Source organism: Ostrea edulis, chromosome 4, assembly GCF_947568905.1.
Source record: "Ostrea edulis chromosome 4, xbOstEdul1.1, whole genome shotgun sequence".
In the NCBI taxonomy this organism is placed as follows: Eukaryota; Metazoa; Mollusca; class Bivalvia; order Ostreida; family Ostreidae; genus Ostrea; species Ostrea edulis.
This window is the reverse complement of record NC_079167.1, coordinates 8,320,827-8,342,851: the sequence shown is the minus strand read 5'-3', so window position 1 is coordinate 8,342,851 and position 22,025 is coordinate 8,320,827. Positions and strand designations below refer to the sequence as shown.

General features: G+C 35.5%; 3 protein-coding genes across 3 annotated transcripts; 2 read left to right on the top strand and 1 right to left on the bottom strand.

Annotated features, from left to right (window-relative positions):
• Positions 1–2,162: 2,162 nt before the first annotated feature.
• On the bottom strand, positions 2,163–13,794 carry LOC125669898 (sodium-coupled monocarboxylate transporter 1-like). Its single transcript, XM_048904733.2, has 15 exons — positions 13,151–13,794; positions 11,451–11,516; positions 10,618–10,669; positions 10,396–10,463; positions 9,688–9,842; positions 9,420–9,560; positions 9,162–9,291; positions 6,614–6,702; positions 6,251–6,369; positions 6,010–6,077; positions 5,743–5,829; positions 5,338–5,597; positions 3,515–3,615; positions 3,192–3,310; positions 2,163–2,833 (listed from the first exon to the last, which is right to left on the bottom strand). Exons 1-15 carry the CDS (start codon positions 13,520–13,522, stop codon positions 2,699–2,701), a joined length of 1,962 nt encoding a protein of 653 aa, XP_048760690.1. The 5' UTR covers positions 13,523–13,794; the 3' UTR covers positions 2,163–2,698.
• Positions 13,795–13,817: 23 nt separating this feature from the next.
• LOC125672397 (uncharacterized) lies at positions 13,818–15,099 on the top strand. Its single transcript, XM_048908643.2, has one exon. It carries the CDS (start codon positions 14,039–14,041, stop codon positions 14,675–14,677), a length of 639 nt encoding a protein of 212 aa, XP_048764600.2. The 5' UTR covers positions 13,818–14,038; the 3' UTR covers positions 14,678–15,099.
• A 5,699-nt stretch (positions 15,100–20,798) lies between these two features.
• On the top strand, positions 20,799–22,023 carry LOC125669903 (uncharacterized). The gene has a single exon (XM_048904738.2). The coding sequence runs from the start codon at positions 20,874–20,876 to the stop codon at positions 21,510–21,512; it is 639 nt and encodes a 212-aa protein (XP_048760695.2). The 5' UTR covers positions 20,799–20,873; the 3' UTR covers positions 21,513–22,023.
• Positions 22,024–22,025: the final 2 nt, after the last annotated feature.

The following is a 22,025-nucleotide window of genomic DNA, read 5'->3' as shown; positions in this document are numbered from 1 at the left end:
GGTTAGATAAATAGAATTTTTTTGGCCTATAGGCCTTTAATATTTAGTATGTTGGTATACCATGACAACACAGTGCGTAGCATGCCATTTTTGATGACTTTTGATTTTAACCCTTTATATAAAGGTCAAATAATAGAATTTTTCTGTTGTCCGGACCATAACTTTTTTGTCTTTTAACTCTGGTGTGTTGGGATACCATGATAAGACAGTGTGTCATGGGTAATTTTTGCTGACCTTTGCCTCTTATGTAAAGGTCAAATAATAGAATTATTGGAACATTTTTTTTGTCCGGACCATAACTTTTTTTTCTTCTGATATAGGCCTTTGATATTTGGTATGTTGGTAAGTTTAATTTAATATCGTATGTTCACAACACTGTTCCCTCTTTGAAGCACATATACATTATAGTGAATGTCTTAATTTTCCTAAAAAATGTTTAAAAACAAGAGGCCCATGGGCCACATCACTCACCTGAGTCACCTTGGCCCATATTTAAAGATTTCCCCCTTATATTTGCATGTAAAATTTTGATCCCTATTGTGGCCCTAACCTACCCCCGGGGGGTCATGATTTTAACAAACTTGAATCTACGTCAGGAAGCTTTCATGTAAATGTTAACTTTTCTGGCTCAGTGGTTCTTGAGAAGAAGATTTTCCCTATATATTTGTATGCAAATAGGGGATCAAAGTTTTACATACAAATATATAGGGAAAATCTTTTAAAAATCTTCTCAAAAACTACTGGGTCAGGAAAGTGGAAATTTACATGAAAGCTTCCTGACATAGTGCAGATTCAAGTTTGTTAAAAACATGGCCCCTGGGGGTAATATGAGGCAACAATAGGGGATCAAAGTTTTACATATAGGGAAAATCTTCTCAAAAACCACTGAGCCAGAAAAGCTGAGATTTACATGAAAGCTTCCTGACATAGTGCAGATTCAAGATTGTTAAACTCATGACCCCTAGAGCTTGGATGGGGCCACAATAGGGGATCAAAGTTTTACATTATAGAAAAAAATCTTTACAAATTTTCCCCTGAAGAACCATTGGGCCAAAGAAGTTTACATTTGCACAAAAGCTTCCTGACATAGTGCAGATTCACATTTGTAAAAATCATCGTCCCGGGGGGTAGGTTGGGGCCACAATAGGGATCAAAGTTTTACATGCGAATATATAGGAAAAATCTTTTAAATATGAGCCAAGGTGACTCAGGTGAGCAATGTGGCTCATGGGCCTCTTTTTAATTGACCCCACCCTATATTTGCATTTTTGTGATTATCTCTCCTTTGAAGGGGGCATGGCCCTTCATTTGAACAAACTTGAAAGTCCTTCACCCAAGGATGCTTTGTGCCAAGTTTGGTTGGAATTGGCCCAGTGGTTCTGGAGAACAAGATGAAAATGTGAAAAATTTACACCCACAACAAATTTTGATCAGAAAAGCCCACTTCAGCCTTCAGCTCTGGTGAGCTAAAACCTATGGAAAATGAAAGGGGAGACATTAGTTTCAATGTAATAAAACAATTCTTCCTAATTATGGTATATATCTAGTGGACAGCTTCTCAAATTCTTTGACAAATCTTCCTTTTAGAATGTGGTTCTCTCAATAAGAAAATAATTCTTAATAATAATCGTTCTGTATATTTCAGGTTATAGTGAAGAATAGCTGAGACAATGGAACCCTGGAAAACACCCTTCCACTTAAAATATTTTTGTGAATTTCTTTATTGTTAAATCTGTGAAGGTAAGTCCATTAAATGTCTAAAACTGTCCTAAGTTAGTTATAAAATTCCTAATTTTAGCCCTAAATTTCCCCCCTAATATTAGTCCTTATTTTTTGTCAAAAGTGCTAGAGAGCCTGAATTCTGAGTCATTAGCACAAGTATATGTAATACTGAATTCAGTTCTTGGCGGGGCCCTCTCTGAGTCAGTTTTCTACTGAAATCTCTAAAACTGAGTGAGGTGTTATATATGTAGCTATGTAAATAATTATGTTAATACCATCATCATATTAATAACCATCACAAGGAACATTTTCAGTGAGTAGCAGTAGTATGACTGGATGTACTGCTGATGTTTGTTGATACCTACGTTACAGCTTAATGCATGAAAATTATGATTGCATTTGTACATTTCCCATAGTTGGTAATCAGTAAATTGTGCTAATTAGAATTGTTCTAAAAAAATTTAATTGTAAAGAAATATAAATCACATAATCTACATAATACAAAGTTCATGTTACTATCATCCAACAGATCAAAAGACATTTTTTGAAGAAAAAACATGATGGACTGATCAATTTTGTACACTGTTGATTGGTTTGCAGTACTAAAAGGTCATACATGAACATCACTAGAAAACAGGGGCAGTAGAGGAACACAAGCACTTGGGAGTAATTGATCTTTGTGGAGTATTTGCGGGATGATGTTTTGTCCTTAGATTTTATGACATCAATTATGCCATACAATGATGTATGCACCAAACAACCTAAAGGAAAATGAACACAAAATTTAAACCCAGATAAGTTAACACAACATATAAAGCTATTGTATTTGAAACTAATGTACATGTATACAAAATGATTGAGTGAGTTTTAACTGAATGAACAATGAATTCATTGAAGATGAGGACATAATTGATTTTAGTGTTGTTGCTATAATTTGGTAGTATTGGCCTAGGGAATCTGAGGAGATTCCTATTTCCTATTTTGTCAACATGACATTGTTAGGGGTTTCCCCGTTCACTTCTGCCACGACCTTTTCCTGTAGAGGAGTGGCCTGTTCTCTGTCTTCTATTCCATCCTTGATATCCATCTCCATGTCTCCACAGACATCCATCTGAAAACAATACTTATCAGCTGTAGATGATTTTCATAATTAGACTTTTCAAATAGAATTCTATCATGATTTAATATACATTTACATGTCCAGGGAGGGCATTAAATTTAAATTTTTTTTATTTCTTTAGACTTTAAAAGAAATTCAGAACTTGGCTACTATAGATCTTTGATTCATCTTTTTTGTGTGAATTTTTACCCCATTTTAAAATCACTAAAAAGAAGAAGCATATTTGTGACTCAGAAATGATCAATTCCATCTACATTGTTATTTGGCAATATCTTTCCTGGATCTGCTGGTTTTCCTGTGATTTTCATTAATAATTGTGAATATATAATGGTTAAGTCAAGAGACGTACCTCATCGTAACGTACTCCAAATCGGAGAGGTTTCCTGATTTTCTCTGGCAGAAATGGACAGAATACATCAAATATTGGGCAGAACAGCTTGGGATCCATTTCACTGGGATTTTCAAATCCTACAGAAATCAAAGAGTTTTTGTCAGTAAAGTAACTTCATATATAAGTATTTAATCTCTTTGCGTACTATTATAAAACTATCAGCTTTGCATAAGAAGTATACAAGTTGACTAATTTCAAATGCACACTGACTTATCGATGGAGATTTGTCGGTGTTTTTTAACCTAAGTGGGTCTCCATAGTTTGAGAGATGTAAGTTTTACCTGTGATTGCGCTGACTATCATTCCCACCCCTATCACAACAATCATAGCTGTGGCACTGTACCAGAGGTAAGACAGGGAGTAGAATCTGTCCATGATATTACTGAAATAATCAAATAATGCCAGGTAAAACTCTGTCCACATTACCTAACAACAATACATGTATATCTGAAACGAGGTTCATGGACTACGAATTGAAGATATTTACACAACTAATGTACAGGTTTGCATTCCATAAAGTTTTTTAAAGTAGGTCAAAGGTCATCATTAATTTCACAAGGTCAAATACTTTGGTACTGTAAGGTAGGTCTTGTTCAAATTAATGGAAAAGTACATGCAACGTTTAAAATTGTAAGAGTCCTTGCTCCAAACACTTAAATGTTAATTTATGCAATAATCACATTTTTGGAATGATACATCGTTATAATGGCTGACTTCCTACTGAATGAGAATATAAATATTAGCAATACATGTAAAGTGTATATTCCTTTTAAATCTAATTGCCTAGCTGGGTAGCTCAGTAGGTTAACGTGTTGACTGCCGATCTGTAATTTGTACATTGATTCTAGCAGGGGCTTTAATCTTTTTCCCAGATTACTTTCTCCTAAAACTACTTTTTTTTTTTTACCAAAGTAAGTCAGTCTGATTGAAATCACTCGATACACGGACTATCGCTGCGATTGTTTGTATATTGAGCAAAGTAAGAGGTTTGATTTTAATCAGACTGCTGAGTAAGTAAAATTGAAACTTTTTAATTTCAAAATATAATTTTACTTATCCTTCACTTTCCATCCATATCAGATTTCTCTGGTGTGTTATTTTTCCTTACAGTCAAGTTCAAGGTCATAAACTTTTGTACCAATAGAAAGAGTTTACAATGAAAATTTTATGTATCAAATCTGAATACTCTAGTACTTGCACATCAGAATTTATGGCCATTGAATGAGTAATTTGATAAGTAGTTCAAACCCTTAGGTAAAGGATGCTTTGGACCAAAATTTGCCAAGGGATTTTGAAGATACAGCTCATCATCCCAAAGGCTATACAAATAAGCACTAATAAATCAGTTTTGTACAGGAAGGAGTGAAATCTGTCCATGATATGGAAATATTGGAGTAAATGGGTCATATTCCCCTCCCACTTCATCTTTCTCTCCTCGTGAACTCTTCTATTTCTTCACAAATGCTCATAGAGACTTTACTGTGAAAATATGAAGAAGAATGAATTTCTGCCCTCCATTATATCCTGCTCTTTCTGAGAAATTCTGCCACCCCTTCAGCAGGTAGCGTGAGGAAGGGAGAAATTCTGCCACCCCTTCAGCAGGTAGCGTGAGGAAGGGAGAAATTCTGCCACCCCTTCAGCAGGTAGCGTGAGGAAGGGAGAAATTCTCCCACCCCTTCAGTGGGTAGTATGAGGAAGGGAGAAATTCTCCCACCCCTTCAGCAGGTAGCACGAGGGAGAAATTCTCCCACCCCTTCAGCAGGTAGCATGAGGAAGGGAAAATGCATGATTTTGAGGAGACAGACTAATACTGTGGATCTTGTGGTTCAATGGTGTAATGGGTTGGATTCCCGACCAAAGGATTGGTGGATGGAATCACAACATGGTTTACTGCATTGACTGAGTCACCTTGCTGTAAGTAGGGACTGACGTTTGATTAAGTGTTACGTAATCTAGCTTAGGATAGTGCCTCATCAGGATTTGTACAGCTATTATTTGTTTTGTGCCAAGAAAAATGGAATAGCATCAGGCAAATTATCCTCTATAACCATGGAAGGATTTAACTGCTATTGAAATGAATTGACAAGTGTTAGTTAAACCTTACTATGAATCTTCCTTTGCCATATCTGCTGCTGTTGAGAGGGTGGAGTTTACAGTTGAAGCAATGAATGCGGAGCTCTGAGTTGTGATATTATTGACGTAGAACGAGTTGTGGGTGACAGGGGGAATCTTGGTGGTCAGATTCCAGTTACATCCCACCAGAGAGATCGGGGACATCTGGGCAACTTTAGGTTTGTGGACCTGGTACCCAACACTAATCCACAACATTAAGGTAAGACTGGTCAACATGCCAGTGACAGCACCCTATGTCAACGACATTTTAGGATTTTATAGCATGATTTTTTTAAAACATGCATTGGTTATTACGGAACATTAATGTTCAGAACACTGACTACCATGACTAGGAGTATATAGTAGTTTCTAAACTTCATCGAGTTTTACTCTTTACCTTTTCATTTGCCCATGGAAACATCATTCCAAGTGTAAATACTCCCAACAGTGGTCCCCCGATCACCCCAAACAACGCCAAGGCAGCCTAGATATGTAAAGTAATATATATAGTTATTATAATTTATAGCATTAAGGAATTAAGTTTTAAAAGTTATTATGAAATATATACAAGTAGTGACCATTTTCTTTGATGTTAGATAATGTAACATTCAGAGAAGGTTTGGTGTTTTGCATTGCAGGGAAAATGCTTCGTATTTTTTGTCACCTGTAAAACCCCTCCCAAGAGAGATGCTACGTAGGTCAATCCTAGACAGATAAATCCAAACACCAGAGCTGCAAGGCGAAACAAGTGACATACATTAAATGCATGGAATTCTTTAATTACTAAATTATGTAAAAATGAAATAAAACCTGCATGAAAATATTTACATGGTGAAATGTCCCAGATTGGAGAGAAATATCTTAAATGCTTGAAAGTATGTTAGAATGAAACTTAAATTGGTTACCAATGATTTTAGATGCATATGTAGCGACGATCTCGGAATCAATCCGTTTGACACAGAAAACTCTGAGTACATCTTGTAAAAGGACAGCAGCGATGGAGTTCAGCCCGGAGGAAAGAGTACTACAAATAGATGGGGAGATGTCAGAATCATATTCCTGTGCATGTATTTCAAATATATGTTAATAATTGTACTAATTTTAGCAATAATCTAACATTTTCTTGCGATTCTCCTTCTGATAAACTGAAGTTACTTCGCAGAACAAATATGATATTCACAGGGTACTTGTCAAAGAGTGATATTTGTAATTGCATTTAATTTCAGACTTAATTTTAGTTAAGCTAATATTTGACAGATTATGATTACCTCAAAGCACCAGAAAAAAGACAAGACACGAAAAGTCCAGGAATGCCTGGAATGTGTCCGAGGACGTCCATTACAAACAGAGGGAGTAACTGTGGAAAGAAGAATCGTACTGAGATTGAGAATGTACTGGAAGGAATCTATACTGTACAACTTTTTAATCAAGCAGACTGAGTATGGTATAGTAATGACCAACATTTTCATTTAGCAATTTCATTTAAACTTATATGTAATTTTGAAGTAGGTTTAATATGATTACTTCTTTGCAGAAATTAATCGTTGTGAAATAGTTTTCTGTTGACCATTCACAAATATCATGACGCATATAAGATGGTGGGATCATCATAAATTATGTACATGTATGTTTATATAATGGACTTGATAAAGAAAGCAGTGAAAACAGAGTTATTGCCCTTGGATTCGACATTTTGAAACATATCATTTATTATTCATATATAACAGACTTTTGATATATTTTATGTTTAACAGTTTTTATTCACAATATCTATTGGAAAAGACTCCAACAAAGTTGATTTTCCTATTATGCATAAATCTAAATAACTCATTAATTTTGGCAAAATCTTATTATGTCATCTGAGGGTATACTTTAATCAATAACCTACAGGGGTGGATCCAGGAATTGCGGTTACGGGAGGGGGGGGGGCACTTTATGAGGCAGGGGGTCTGGGGCCTGCCTTGAGGCCCTCAGTGGTGGGGGCCTAGGGGGCAAAGCTCCTGGATATTACAGTATATCCATTGTACTATTTTCTATCATTTTTAATAAGGTGGAATTAATAAAATGACGCAAATTTTAAGGGTTTTTGGAAAAAATTTAGTTCTCCCAATAAAGTAATTCAAGAAATCAAAAGTATTTGTCATTTATTTCTCTGGGAATGGTAGAAATTATTGCTTCTTTTATTGTTTAGTACATTTTCTTAAACAAGATGCCACGATTTACCTTAAATTTGAAAATTTTAGGGGGGGGGGGGCGCCGGCTGCGCCTCCCCCCCCCCCCCCCCTTAAATCCGCCACTGACCTAAGAAAATACATGTGTTGCCACCGTTTTAAACATGTCAGACATATATAAACAGAAATATAAGTCAACATCTGGGAATTGTATATTTTTATTCAAAAGCATAATATTAAAACATGCATAAAAGTAGTTAAAATTACAAAATTTTAAATACAACAGTTTCAAACAGGATGGATTTGTGAAGTACTGATGCCCCTGTATGACTCATTGTCTCATTACTCACTGTCCTTATGAAATCATTAGTTGTGACATATAAATAACGGTGTGTATAGATACGTAATACGATCGGAATACTAATTTTCTAAAAATGTTCGTTGGGATGTAAATTCGTGGCCCGCGAATGTTAACTCCGTCACGAATAGGACGACTCCACGGTAGTTGGTTTGCAGTACAGTACTAACTGCTGAGCATTAATAGCGGGCGCGGGTAATGATAGTGTTCGGCATTATGGTGGTTTTATCATCAGACGCTGGGACTGATACGCGACAAGAACATTTTTGTGGGGAAATGTTACAGAACGGATACAAAATTATACAAACAAAACTATAGAATTTGCACAGAAATTTATATAAATGTTAGCGGTCGGAGCTCTTCCAGAAACAACATGTGGAGAATTGCCTGTCTTACAGGTGCCATCTTAAACAAACAGCAATAACATCTACGCAAGGATACAAAATGTGGAATAAAAACTGCATGTATTGTATTCCAACTGCAGCTGAAGTCGGCACTAAGACTTCAGAACAAATAAAACCACCAATAATCCTTCCTATCGTTGACTAGCAAGTATTGTTTAACATCCCTCTTGAGAATCTTTCCCTCATATGGAGACGTCACCATTACCAGTGAAGGACTGCAAAATTGAGGCCTATGCTCGGCACTTATGGCCATTGAGCAGGGAGGAATTTTTATCGTGCCATAACTGCTGTGACACGGGACCTCAGTATTTGCAGTCTCATCTTAAGGGCCGCCCCATTTAGTCGCCTCATACGACAAGCAAGGGGTACTGAGGACCTACTCTAACCCGGACCCCAACGGGATTTTAGGGGCGGAAGTGGGTACCCATATACTGAAATTTCTTTGTAATGTATGTTTGTATATATACATGTATATAAAGCACAAACAAACAATTATAACACCCAACCTTACGTTTACCCCTAGGATCTAAACGATACATGTGATAATCAATTAATTAATATATAAAGCACTAAATAATCACAACTAGGTACTGAAAATTTTCGCCCCAGCCCGGGGTCGAACCAGCGACGTACGGCACCCACCGCCTAGCAAGATTGTCAAACCAGTGCGCAAGTCCACTCGGCCACAAGGGAAGTCGTTGTGGCCGAGTGGACTTACGAACTGGTTTGACAATCTTGCTAGGCGGTGGGTGCCGTACGTCGCTGGTTCGACCCCGGGCTGGGGCGAGAATTTTCAGTACCTAGTTGTGATTATTTAGTGCTATATATATATATATATTGTGTGTGTGCAGCAACAATAAGTTTCTTAGACTTTACAACTTGCCTGATCAGATGCTGATATTAACCCATAGGTTTTGGGGTCACAGGTCTCGTAGAAAGCGTAGATCACGGTACCAATCATGGCACACACGTATAAGATGATACACAGACCCGGCCAGTTTAACCAGTAAGCTCTTGCAGAAAAAAGACATCAAAATATTTGTATTATTCTAAATTGAACAAATCATGTGAGAATACTTTAGTTCAAAAGCCTCTGTGCACTGAGGAATGTTTTGTAGGATCATCAAAGGTTCCTTCTTACAGTTGTGCTTTCCTTAAAGATGAACACGTAACAGCACGTTGAATCTGCGCTTGGTTTGCTCCGTATACGGACAGCCAAGTGAAACATCCGCCCACTACGCAGGTCCAAAAACTGTGACGAATGGCAGGATCAGGGTCAAAACTGGAACGACAAATCATAATGGATGATAAACCAGTACGAGAACATTTATATATATATATATATATATATATATATAGAGAGAGAGAGAGAGAGAGAGAGAGGCTTTTAAGGGCACATAAAATCTTACTCGATAAAGTTAACACGTCCTGAAACCACGGAACGCTCCCACGCCACACTGAATCCACCGACCTCGACGCTGCCCTGGATCAACACAGTTAGAAGACCGGCTAGCATCATGCCCACCTGGAAGGTGTCCGTCCACAACACGGCCTTCATCCCACCCTTTCAAAAAAGCGTCAAGTGCATGAATTTTTTTTTACAAAATACGGACGCTATATAATTCACAAAAAGCTGCATTTGTCTACATCATACGATACAGGTCTGTTTTACAAAAGAAGTTACTTAGTCGATGACTAAAACTGTTACATAGTTAAAAAAAAAACTCGTCAACTTACTTAATTTTGTGAAATTATACATATACAAACTTACATTACTAAATTCTTATTCACATTAAATCACGACTAAGATAAAAAAAAAATTGTCACTGCCTCCTACTCAGTTGCACCTCTAACTTCAGTCAGAATGTTGTTCACTCGTTTCTGCTCAAATTGAGTTTGACCATTTGATGGTGAAGACTGTCACTGGGGATACATATATTCCAATTTAAAACACTTTTTCTGGTCCACAACTTCACATTTCTAAGTTCATAATGGATATATAGTCTAAAGTAACATGTCACAACAAAAGTTGGTTATCGGAGTATACTTACTATACATGTGTAATCTTTTTTTAGTATACTTACTATACATGTGTAATCTTTTTTTAGTATACTTACTATGGTTGTGTAGAATATACAGACTAAACCAACTGCCCATATAGAACCCCATAGTGTAAAACCAGTCACTGAAACGTAAAGACATGCACCACATTCAAAAGGGAACAGCTCCTTTGTTACATTTGGATGAGTCCGGATTTCCATGTAATTACAATGATTACAATTTGATTAATTAACATCATATAATTCCGATGAATTCTTCCAAAATCTCAACACCCTTACCAGCATTTAACGCTAAGGACGGCGCATACAGCACAATGGACATGTAGAGGGTCTGAAATTATACATCAGTCATTTAAATTCTCAATGATAATGTAATGAGATGCGTCCTATTTCTGTGAATAAAAATTGCATTTATAATAAAGCAACGTGCTGTTGGAAACAAAAATGATTTCAATATCCATAAATTATATGGAGTAAATTAGGCATAGGCTTCTGTAGGCCTATCTATGGCCACATCGAATATATAAACATCTGAGTCAAGTGCATGTTGATGAATTTTTCAGTACAACTTGGAAGTAATTCGTTGACCGTAAACACACTAACTCCTGGCCAATCACATTGTTTTTCGGGCTGCTATCCTTGGCGAACCCAACAACTTAACAATTATAGTAATGAGGAACATTTGAAAAGTTCAACTATTGAGTGCAGGAAAATACAATTCGCTTTTATGTACAATAAAAGGTCAAACGTTTGGAAATGACGATATTCGCGAGCATGAAGTGGTGTTATTCTCCTTAACATCCTCAACTCTTCCTGGTTTATGATTTTACACTCAGCAAAATAATCTACGTAAGAAATCGACGATTAACTGCGGACGTCAGTACAGTGACAAAAAAGTGTTTTGTTTTCGTTTTTAGATGAAAACAGTACGTTTGGGGTCAGAGACCGGCGCAGGAATCTCTATCAGCAGCAGTAACATTTGGCCTGTGATGTGCCGGGCCGACTAAACAATCCAAATTCATGTAACACAATCCTTTAACAAATTGAACAGCTGTTATTTGTTTTAAATCTGCTTTGTTGATGAAAGTCACTTTCAACATATAACAACTTACCATTTGAACTACATATATGATGGCACCTATCGTCCTTGAAGTCTTCCCGAACCGGTATTCTAAATACTGAAAGAAGAGAACGGGTATTCTAAATACTGAAAGAAGAGAGAGGGTATTCTAAATACTGAAAGAAGAGAGAGGGTATTCTAAATACTGAAAGAAGAGAACGGGTATTCTAAATACTGAAAGAAAAGAGAGGGTATTCTAAAAACTGGAAGTGTATTTGTTGTTTTACGTAGTTTCGAGAACTTTTCAATCGTATTGGGACGTCACCAGATGCAGGTGACCTATGCATGGCTGCCCAGGGCCGTAGCAGTGCGTGTTCTTTATCCTGCCAACACTGGTCGTGACCCAGAACCTTGCTGTTTGGGTCTAATCCGAAAGAACGTGCGTAACTCGCACTTCAAAATGCTGAGCGTTAGGCAAAGGAGTAGTACATGTAATTACCTTTTTATAATTTTTTTTTTTTTTTTTTAGATCGAATGAATTTTCAAAACAAATTTTGGTCTAGAAAATTATCTGTTCAACTTGCCTTGAGATTTAAAGATCACGTTAATAGATTGCGAACTTGTAATCATTATCTTCCTATAGAAATTGGTAGATGGAATAATATTGAAGGAAGTTGAGACATAAACAATGTGTAATTGCAATAGTATTGTTGATGAATTTCATAGCATCATGGAGTGTACTTTTTTTTTTTTTTTTTTTTATACAAACGACGGGAAAATATATCTTGACAAAGGATTTTGTAAAAACCCCAACATTATTAAGTTTAACGAGTTAATGAATACAAATAATGTGGCATCTTTGAAATCATCAACAAAGTTTGTTAAAAGAATTTTTAGTGCTGCCTGCTCTTCCTGAACTAATTTACTTACACCTAAATATATAGGTTTTAAAAAAAAAATTCAATACATACTTGTATATTTTGTTAACCTTACCTATATAATCATAGTTTATATATGTATATATTTGTTTGTACCTCATGTACCAGTGATTTGGTTTTGAGTGAATGAATGAATTGAAATTGAACAGGGCTCGAATCCACGAAGCGAACGCTCTGTATAACCATTGAGCCATTAATTACCGAAAGCAGAAAGCCGGTATATATATTTTTTAATACTAAAAGAGGAGAACCGGTATTCTAAATACTAGAAGTACTAAATACTGAAAATGAAGAATTGTGTTGGAAATACTGATAGCAGAAAATATTTGAATAGAATACAAAAAGGAAGAGGAAAATTGGTGTTCTAAATACAGTCGATAAAAAATTTATAAAAAAAAAAAAAAAAAAAAAAAAAAAAAAAAAAGAAGAAAGAAGAAGAAAAAACCACTAACGCGTGTTCGGTACACACTGAAAGTTCCGATAGGGTACTACAAGTAAGTTTTAGTTTGCTTTAAATGCAAACATGTACATCAGTCCCTATTATGATAATACTGTATTTAAGTGTGTATACATGCATCTCGCGCGCGGACCCCCATGTTTGTACGAAAGATAAATAGAGTTTGTCGAGATAGCCTCTCTCTCTCTCTCTCTCTTTCTCTCCTATTAGTGTGATCAAAATACACATGATTAAGCTCGAGAGCGCCATAAATATTGAATGTACAGTCCATGCAATAGTGACCAAATTATGAATGTGGATCGATAAATTTTTTGTTTGAATTTTATTTCCAAAGATATTTAAAAGCATATAATTTACCTCATACGAACTCGTCACACGGAGTCTGTAAAATACGGGCATGTAAACGTGGGCCGCTCCAAGAATAACGAAAAAATAGCCCAGTCCTATCCACCAGTATATAGTGGTATAGTTGTACATTTCCGCAGGAGTCCCAAGGAGAGTGATGGCGGACATGAAGCTAGCCAGGAGAGACAGGGACACAGGTATGGGGTTCATGTTTCCTCCGGCCAGTAAAAACTCCTTGGTGTTGGATTTTCGCCTGTCTTTAATGGCATAAAACAATCCAATGCCAGCAGAACAAAGCAGTAATCCAGCAAAAAGAATATAATCCACAACATGGAAGGCATTCTTCTGGCCGGTCTGAAAACTGTACAGCCGATCTCCCGCCATGGTTCACCTTGTCGGTCTAATCTGTGTCAGCTGCGCGACAGTTCTGTTTATGAATGACAAATGTGCACACTACTATAGCCACTTAGATATATACATATGTGACTTGTGTGCAGTGAATTCTAACTGCTGAACCTGCCACCGGCCTCGATAGAAATCTAGGCTGGAGTGCGAGCGTTTACCAATTTATTTTTAGATCAAAATTCCTCGTTTTAAATAGTGATAGAGATAAGTTCTGGAACGCCAAAGTTTTTACTACATTTCATCGACGTAACTTTTTATTTATTCAGATCCGCTGAGATTCCTTTTATCTATTTAGATAAACCATAGGGTCTCAGTGCTTTCATAGTTCGATCGGTATTATTGATGATAATAAGACTGTTTGGTGTCGGTGTCATACGTGAAATAATATTAAAAGATTATGCTTCGGGATCGACATTCGCAGGAGAATGTTTTGATAAGCATAGTAACACGTAAATATCCTTGATAGTACTGAATGTCTGGACTTTTTAAATCGCAATGGGGAACCTTGATAGTATACTTTCTCGCCGAGAACCCGTTCGACTTCTGATGCAGGGATTAGATGCCGCCGGTAAAACCAGCATACTGTACCATTACAAACTCGGAGAAGTTGTCACGACCATCCCTACCATAGGATTTAATGTTGAGACAGTGAAATTCGGCAATTCAGAGCTGACAGTGTGGGATGTAAGCTCCAGGGGCAAAATACGGCCCCTCTGGGGGCATTACTACCTAAACACTCAGGCATTGGTGTTTGTTTTCGATAGTGTTGACAGGGAGAGAATTACAGAAGCAAGAGAGTTACTCTACAGTATCCTTACAGAGGATGAATTGAACGGTGTTCCTGTTGCTATTGCTCTCAATAAAAGGGATCTTCCAGACTGCATGACAAGAGAGGAGATGGTGGAAAAATTAGATTTGAGGAAAATTCAGGAACAGAGACCCTGTGAAGCTTTTCTGACCACAATTAAACCCACTGCTGAAGTGGACTCGGAATTTGATAAATTGTTGGAGTGGATTACAGAGGAAACGGCCAAAAGACGAAAGGCGTTTTCTCTGAAAAATCAAAAGATGGACCCTTTCTCATCATACATTTGGCAACCAATAATGAAAGTGAAGAACATGATGTTTAACTGACAAGATTTGATATAAGTAGTAGAACTATCTACTAGGATTGGTCTTGAACAGTTCAACCAGTTTTAACTATTAAATCAGATATGTGATATCATTTACTGAAGTCTTTTAGATCTCATATCTTTAGAATTTCTTTTGCTGTTATTTGATGCATTTTCAGAAATCATAAAATTAGAAATGGCAATCAAAAATTCCACAGCATAGGAGATTCTAATAAAAAAAATTATGTCTATCGTAAAAGTATGCACCTACATGTATTAATTATCATTTGTGCAATATAAAAGTTAGTCTAGTTTATTGTCTTCCTTTTTGTAGACAGCAGTGTATGTTTCTTCTGTGGTATGGACATTGTTACTGTAAATCATTTGATAATAATGATAATGCTATTATTATAATTGAATAACAGAAATAAACAATCAAAATCTAATATTCCAGATTAAGATTAAAAAACATAAATATATATATAGAATTTATATACGAGAAGAAGAAAGCATGCTAGATAGTAGTATGGCAGCTGATGATGTACTTCTCTCCGTTATTAAGAAAAAATATCTTGAGACTGAGAAAGCCTGATGTGTTTGGTAGTTTGCTCTACAGGTTCACACTCCAGTATTGGAAAGAGGTCTTAAATAATTATGTGTGTGGTAATCGATTTGATTCAGAACGCACATATTTATAGTGGACATGCAAAATAAGTATATGATTTGTTAAACATCTTTATTTAAACCCTGTTCTATGTTACTCGTGTTTTGTTTGTTTTTCATCAAGGATGTCCAAAAATTATTGATAAAAGTACACGTTTATGCAAATTATTGATATCCAGGTGAACAGAGAAATGTCTGGATGGGAGGAAATGCTACATAGGGTAGAAATATGACTATGAAGTATAAAATCATAATTAAGATTAGCCACTCCTATAGACAGGGATTACTGTATTACCATTGTTGCGGGAAAAGGTCACGATATAGTAGCCATTTAGCCAGGAGAAGGGATGATTTCTTTGGGAGAAATCTTACTGACTGCCACTGAAGGGACTTCTTTGTCTTATGATATAATATTCGTTTACTCTCCGCTCTATATCCATTTTTTTGCTGGATATAGCTATTCAATTCAGAGAAAAGGAAAACTGCAGTCATGAAAAGAGACCAATTCGCCATTATAAATTTACTGTACAGGTTCTTAAAACTAGCATATCTTTCCCCACTTATAAAATCCTCTCGCTGACCCTGAACAGGCTTCATTCACATGTAATAGCTAAGGACGGTATATCATTTAGAGTCCTTGTACCAACCTCTTTTCACTACTTGTTAACAGTGAGTTGTCCATTCTCAGTCAACTTCTTCTTGCAGATGACCATGCGTTCCACGAGCTAACTTACTATCATCACAGTATACAGAGACCTTTGCCAATCAATGGAAATAAGCCATATGGCTTTCATAAGTAATCCTTGGCATAGGCATATACATTACCTGGTATAACCACCATATTTTTAATATCAAATAGTTTAAAGATTTTTCCTTTGTACCCAATGTATTTTACAAGATCTCTCGTTTTCAATGTATGTCTCTATGTGTTATTTTCTTGTATATATGCCTATTCTTCAATAAATAATAATAAATAAATAACCAAATTAATGAAATCTGTCTTCTGAGGTTAAACACCGGAGCAACAAAATCTTGATTTCAACTTCCCTTTTCTATAATGCAAGGTGAAGATAACGAACAGTGATCAATCTCATAACTCCCACAAGCAGTAAGTCTTTCAATTTCAAAGCTATTTTGCTTTACCGGTACCTGAAGCCTAGTGGTTAGAACTTTCGCTTTGCATTTAGGAGGGACGGGTTCTGTTCTCGATCCCGTCTTCCGTCAAACCTGAGATTTTTAACATATGTTGTGATTACGGTATATCGGGTAATTTTGGCGTGTTGAAAATGTTGGCTTTTTGGCGGATGAGAAAAATTTGCCAAAAATAAAAGTGCAAAAATTTCTTTTCATTTAAATGATACATAACAATAATGAGAGACTTGGCAACTTGAAACTCAATATTTAATCTTCAGGAAAACAACGTTTATCCTTCGGAGACAGCTTCTAAAGTCAGCACTGACAAAACTTCATAACGACATGGGTCATCCTTGGAAAAGTCGAACATTTGGATTATTAGGAGAGAGATTCTTCTAACCTGGACGGAGTCTGATACAGAGGACTGGGTTAAAATTGTGACAGATGTTTGAAGCGAAGGAAGTCTACATACATGTAGAAAACTCTATTGGTGAATATAACATTACCAGGTATTCCTTCTTCAAGCGAACGACATTAAAAGTGAAAATCACGGATGTTTGGATATGACCTTGACAATCGACGTCCTGTGTTATGGTAGTTGTTAGATTGATAAAAGGACCATCACTGGCAGCTGTCAGCGTCATGCATAGGCCAAAATTTGTGACACTTCACCTACAGCTGGTGATGTCTCTTCATGACGGACGTTAAACTACTTACAAAACAAACTTTAACGCTGACGTGAGGTCTGAAATATTCTACGATTTCTTTTGGCGTGTACCCGTAAAGCCCAACACTGTGTGCGATAACAGCTGTCATGAATTAATCAAATACTAGAATTCTCAGTTCCGCCATATTTTTAGATTTATCTGTTAAATATATTATATCTGTATGTGTGCTTTTCCTTGTCCCTATCTAGGTGTCAGGGGACAGTTTCTTTGGTTCTGAAACATGTGGATAGGTGGTATACATCAAAGTCAGATTATGACAGACTAATGAAAAATCATATTTCCCTTTTATGTCAATACTTGTATTTCATATTAGTGTAGTTAGTAAATTATGACCCTAAATGACATGTAATCTATAAATACTGGTGCTGGTGCACAAAACATGCTCTGAGCAGGTTCCCCGTTTTTGCTTTGATTTTCTCTCATTTGGGCTAATCCGCACCACCCCCACACCATCACAGTACCAAATATCGGGATTTAGACATTGTGCACAATCAAGAATCCTATCTGCCCTTCTCAAAAATCTACCTTTTATATGGGGCCATCCACCTTCCCTCACAGCTACAGACCCTTTGCTGGACCCTGCATGTTTTCACCGGAATTTCTTCAGCAACTGACCACGTGTCTTAGTTTCGTATTTGCACCCATCTATATGCTAGGAATGATGGTGACACCAACATGTTGTATATCAACATTTTTATTAAGCACTCATCTACATTTGACATGCATCCTAAAATTATTGTATACATTTTTACACATATAATATCACTTCAAATATGGGGTATTTCCATTTTTTGAAAAAGTTGACCGGGCCCATAGTGCGAAACTGTCCCCTGCTACCCTAGATAATTCAAGGATTAATTCCACGATGATCAACAAAATCAACTGTATTGTATTCTAGTCTCTGATTGGTCAAATTCAGGAACGCAAGTTATATTTGTTTAACCTGGTTTGGCATGGGGACACATTCCTTGACAACCAGCTACCGGAACTATTTTCTCTCTGTGTATTTACATCACGGCACTGTTTTTTGGGCTTTTTATGGAATAAAAAGTCAGCTGGTGAATTGAGATACTTTGGTTTAATACACAGAGTTTCTTTCCGTTGTCAAGCAAACCGTATAGATTCTACTTGTACGTTTTTTTTTTTTTTTTGTTCTCACATTTTCATATTTGTACATATGTTCTATGATTCATCCTTAATGTAATATATATATTTCTGATATACTCTCTGCAAAGAGGAATAAAATATTGAATGAATGAATGAATGTGGTAGATTTTACGAATACATTGTAACCAGGTTGGTGCCTTCCTGTCAAGCAGTTAATTACACTAATGCGGAGGGGAGATGTGAAAAAAGGTTTTTTTCTCTCGAAATTCCTGACCCCACCAAGTCATCTGAAAAGAAAAGACTATGTAAACTGTGGATCCATCATTTGCGTAATGACAAGTTGAGGTTCGATACATTTGTATGAAGAAACGTGTACCCTCTGCATGATCTGCGATTCAACTGAACGTCTTCTTTTTTTTGAATTTCTTCTTGCGAAATAATGAACTCAAATATATACGGTTCCTAACTAAACAGTTCGTGACTTGTCATGTTTACAGTGCTGCTGATGAAATAAACCGGAACCGATGGTGTGACGTCATGAATTAAACTTTAATGGCCGCTCTCTTGGCGGCTGGTAATTCAAAATATATGATAGATTAATATTGAATAAATCGTTCAGCAGGGATTTTTGTTGGTAAAGTTAGTTATTTACAATATTAGTAAGTAATACTTTATTCCTAAAAGCAACAATGTGGTTAGGGTTGCCTTTCCATTTAAAATCACTCCTTAAATATATACTCGCGACTAGTTTCGAAACTTCTCCAGGAGTATATTGAGTATTGCTTAGTTCTCCTCCTTAAGCAAAGAAACTAGTCGAGTATGCTAAGTCGGCTTTATGATCTTTTTATTATACTACTTGTGTAGATTTTTTTTTTTACGATACCTATTTTTGGATTTATATCTATATTTATATATACTTGCGACTAGTAATTATTATCATTTTATATACGGTGATATACATACATATATATACATATATATATATATATATATATATATATATATATATATATATCTTGCTAGGCGGTGGGTGCCGTACGTCGCTGGTTCGACCCCGGGCTGGGGCGAAAATTTTCAGTACCTAGTTGTGATTATTTAGTGCTTTATATATATATATATATATATATATATATATATATATATATATAATTCAATAAAAAAAAAAAGCAAGAAAATATACATTTCCAAAATATATTTAAATCACTAGCGCTTTCTGGATTTTAACATCCATCCTCAGGTGAATACAAATTATTAATTTGTATTCACCTGAGGATGGATGTTAAAATCCAGAAAGCGCTAGTGATTTAAATATATTTTGGAACTGTATATTTTCCTGCTTTTTTTATTGAATTATTTTGACTGTGTGATATCAACTCTTTCTATTTGGATTATATATATATATATATATATATATATATATATATATATATATCCTGAAAAGGATGAAAATCAAGGACGTTTGTAGAAAGTTTAATCCTTTATGGTTAAGTAAATGAATGTAACTGATAAAATTTGAATACCAGGGATAGGGAGTTTTGTATCAGGGTAAGGCCAAAATTGTCTCGATGAAAACAATGCCATGGTGTACACTTGCTTTCACTTTGCATATTCTTGGGAAAATATTATTAGTTTTAATGACACATTTTAACGTAAAAATAAAACTAATTTGAATTATATTTAGTCAATTTACATTACATGTCGTTTTCATTTATAGCTTGAATCACTTCTGATGATTTTTCTTGAAATTTTGAATACCACCAATATATATATATATATATATATATATATATATATATTCCATAAATTCTTTTTTCTTGGTATCGGGGTAGAATAAAGTCAAAATATAAAATCCAATACTCAAACTTTTATCTAGTTTGAGTATTGGATTTTATTTTTTTATTATATTTGATTGTTGATTCTTCAAATAATATATCTTGGTAACAAATTAAAATGATAAAATATCAGTAAGCACAACGTCAGAAATTTGCAATTTGATTGATTTATTGCATCTTGCTTAACAATCAATCAATCAATATATCGTTTATAAAAGTAATTATGAAAATTTCATGAATTTGTTTCTTTGGAGAATATTCGAAAAGCTTGTGAAAAATAAAGAAAATCTATCGCAAACTGGAATTGAGAAAGAATTCAATCAAAACAGAGTTATTGCCCTTACATTCAATATTTTGAAACATATAATTGATTATTCATATATAACTTAGGCTTTTGAGATATTCTATGGTTAACAAGATTTTTTACAATAACTATTTAAAAAGACAAAATTCATGTTCCTATCATGCATAAATCTTATTAAATCATTGACTTTGCACAATCTTGTCACAGGAGGATGGAAATACCTTTTAAAAAATCAAATCCGCTGAAATTCCTTTTATCTCTTTGAATAAACCCTAGGGTCTCAGTGCTTTTATAACTCGGTCGGTATTATCGATTATAATAAGCCCGATTCCCCTCGGTGTTATTATATGCTCGGGATCGACATTCAGGTGGAAATGTTTTGATAAGCATAGTAACACAATATCATTTAGACATATAGGGCATGTTTGATTCTGGACTTTTTAAATCGCAATGGGGAACCTTAGTAGTATACATTATCACCGAGAACCCATTCGACTTCTGATGCTGGGGTTAGATGCCGCCGGTAAAACCAGCATACTGTACCATTACAAACTCGGAGAAGTTGTCACGACCATCCCTACCATAGGATTTAATGTTGAAACAGTGAAATTCGGCAATTCAGAGCTGACAGTGTGGGATGTAGGCTCTCGGGAAAAATTACGGCCCCTCCTGTGGCATTACTACCAAAACACTCAGGCATTGGTGTTTGTTTTCGATAGTGTTGACAGGGAGAGAATTACAGAAGCAAGAGAGTTACTTTATAGTATCCTTACAGAGGATGAATTGAACGGTGTTCCTGTTGCTATTGCTCTCAATAAAAGGGATCTTCCAGACTGCATGACAAGAGAGGAGATGGTGGAAAAATTAGATTTGAGGAAAATTCAGAAACAGAGACCTTGTGAAGCTTTTCTGACGACAGTTAAACCCACTGCTGAAGTGGACTCGGAATTTGATAAATTGTTGGAGTGGATTACAGAGGAAACTACCAAAAGACGAAAGGCTTTTTCTCCGAAAAATCAGAAGGTGGACCCTTTCTCATCATACATTTGGCAACCAATAATGAAAGTGAAGAACATGATGTTTAACTGACAAGATTTGATATAAGTAGTAGAACTATCTACTAGGATTGGTCTTGAACAGTTCAACCAGTTTTAACTATTAAATCAGATATGTGATATCATTTACTGAAGTCTTTTAGATCTCATATCTTTAGAATTTCTTTTGCTGTTATTTGATGCATTTTCAGAAATCATAAAATTAGAAATGGCAATCAAAAATTCCACAGCATAGGAGATTCTAATGGAAAAAAAAAATGTCTAAATATGCACTGACATGTATTAATTATCATTTGTGCAATATAAAGGTTAGTCTAGTTTATTGTCTTCCTTTTTGTAGACAGCAGTGTGTGTTTCTTCTGTGGTATGGACATTGTTACTGTAAATCATTTGATAATAATGATAATACTATTATTATAATTGAATAATAGTAATAAACAATCAAAATCTAATATTCCAGATTAAGATTAAAAAACATAAACATATATAGAATTTATATACGAGAAGAAGAAAGCATGCTAGATAGTGGTATGGCAGCTGATGATGT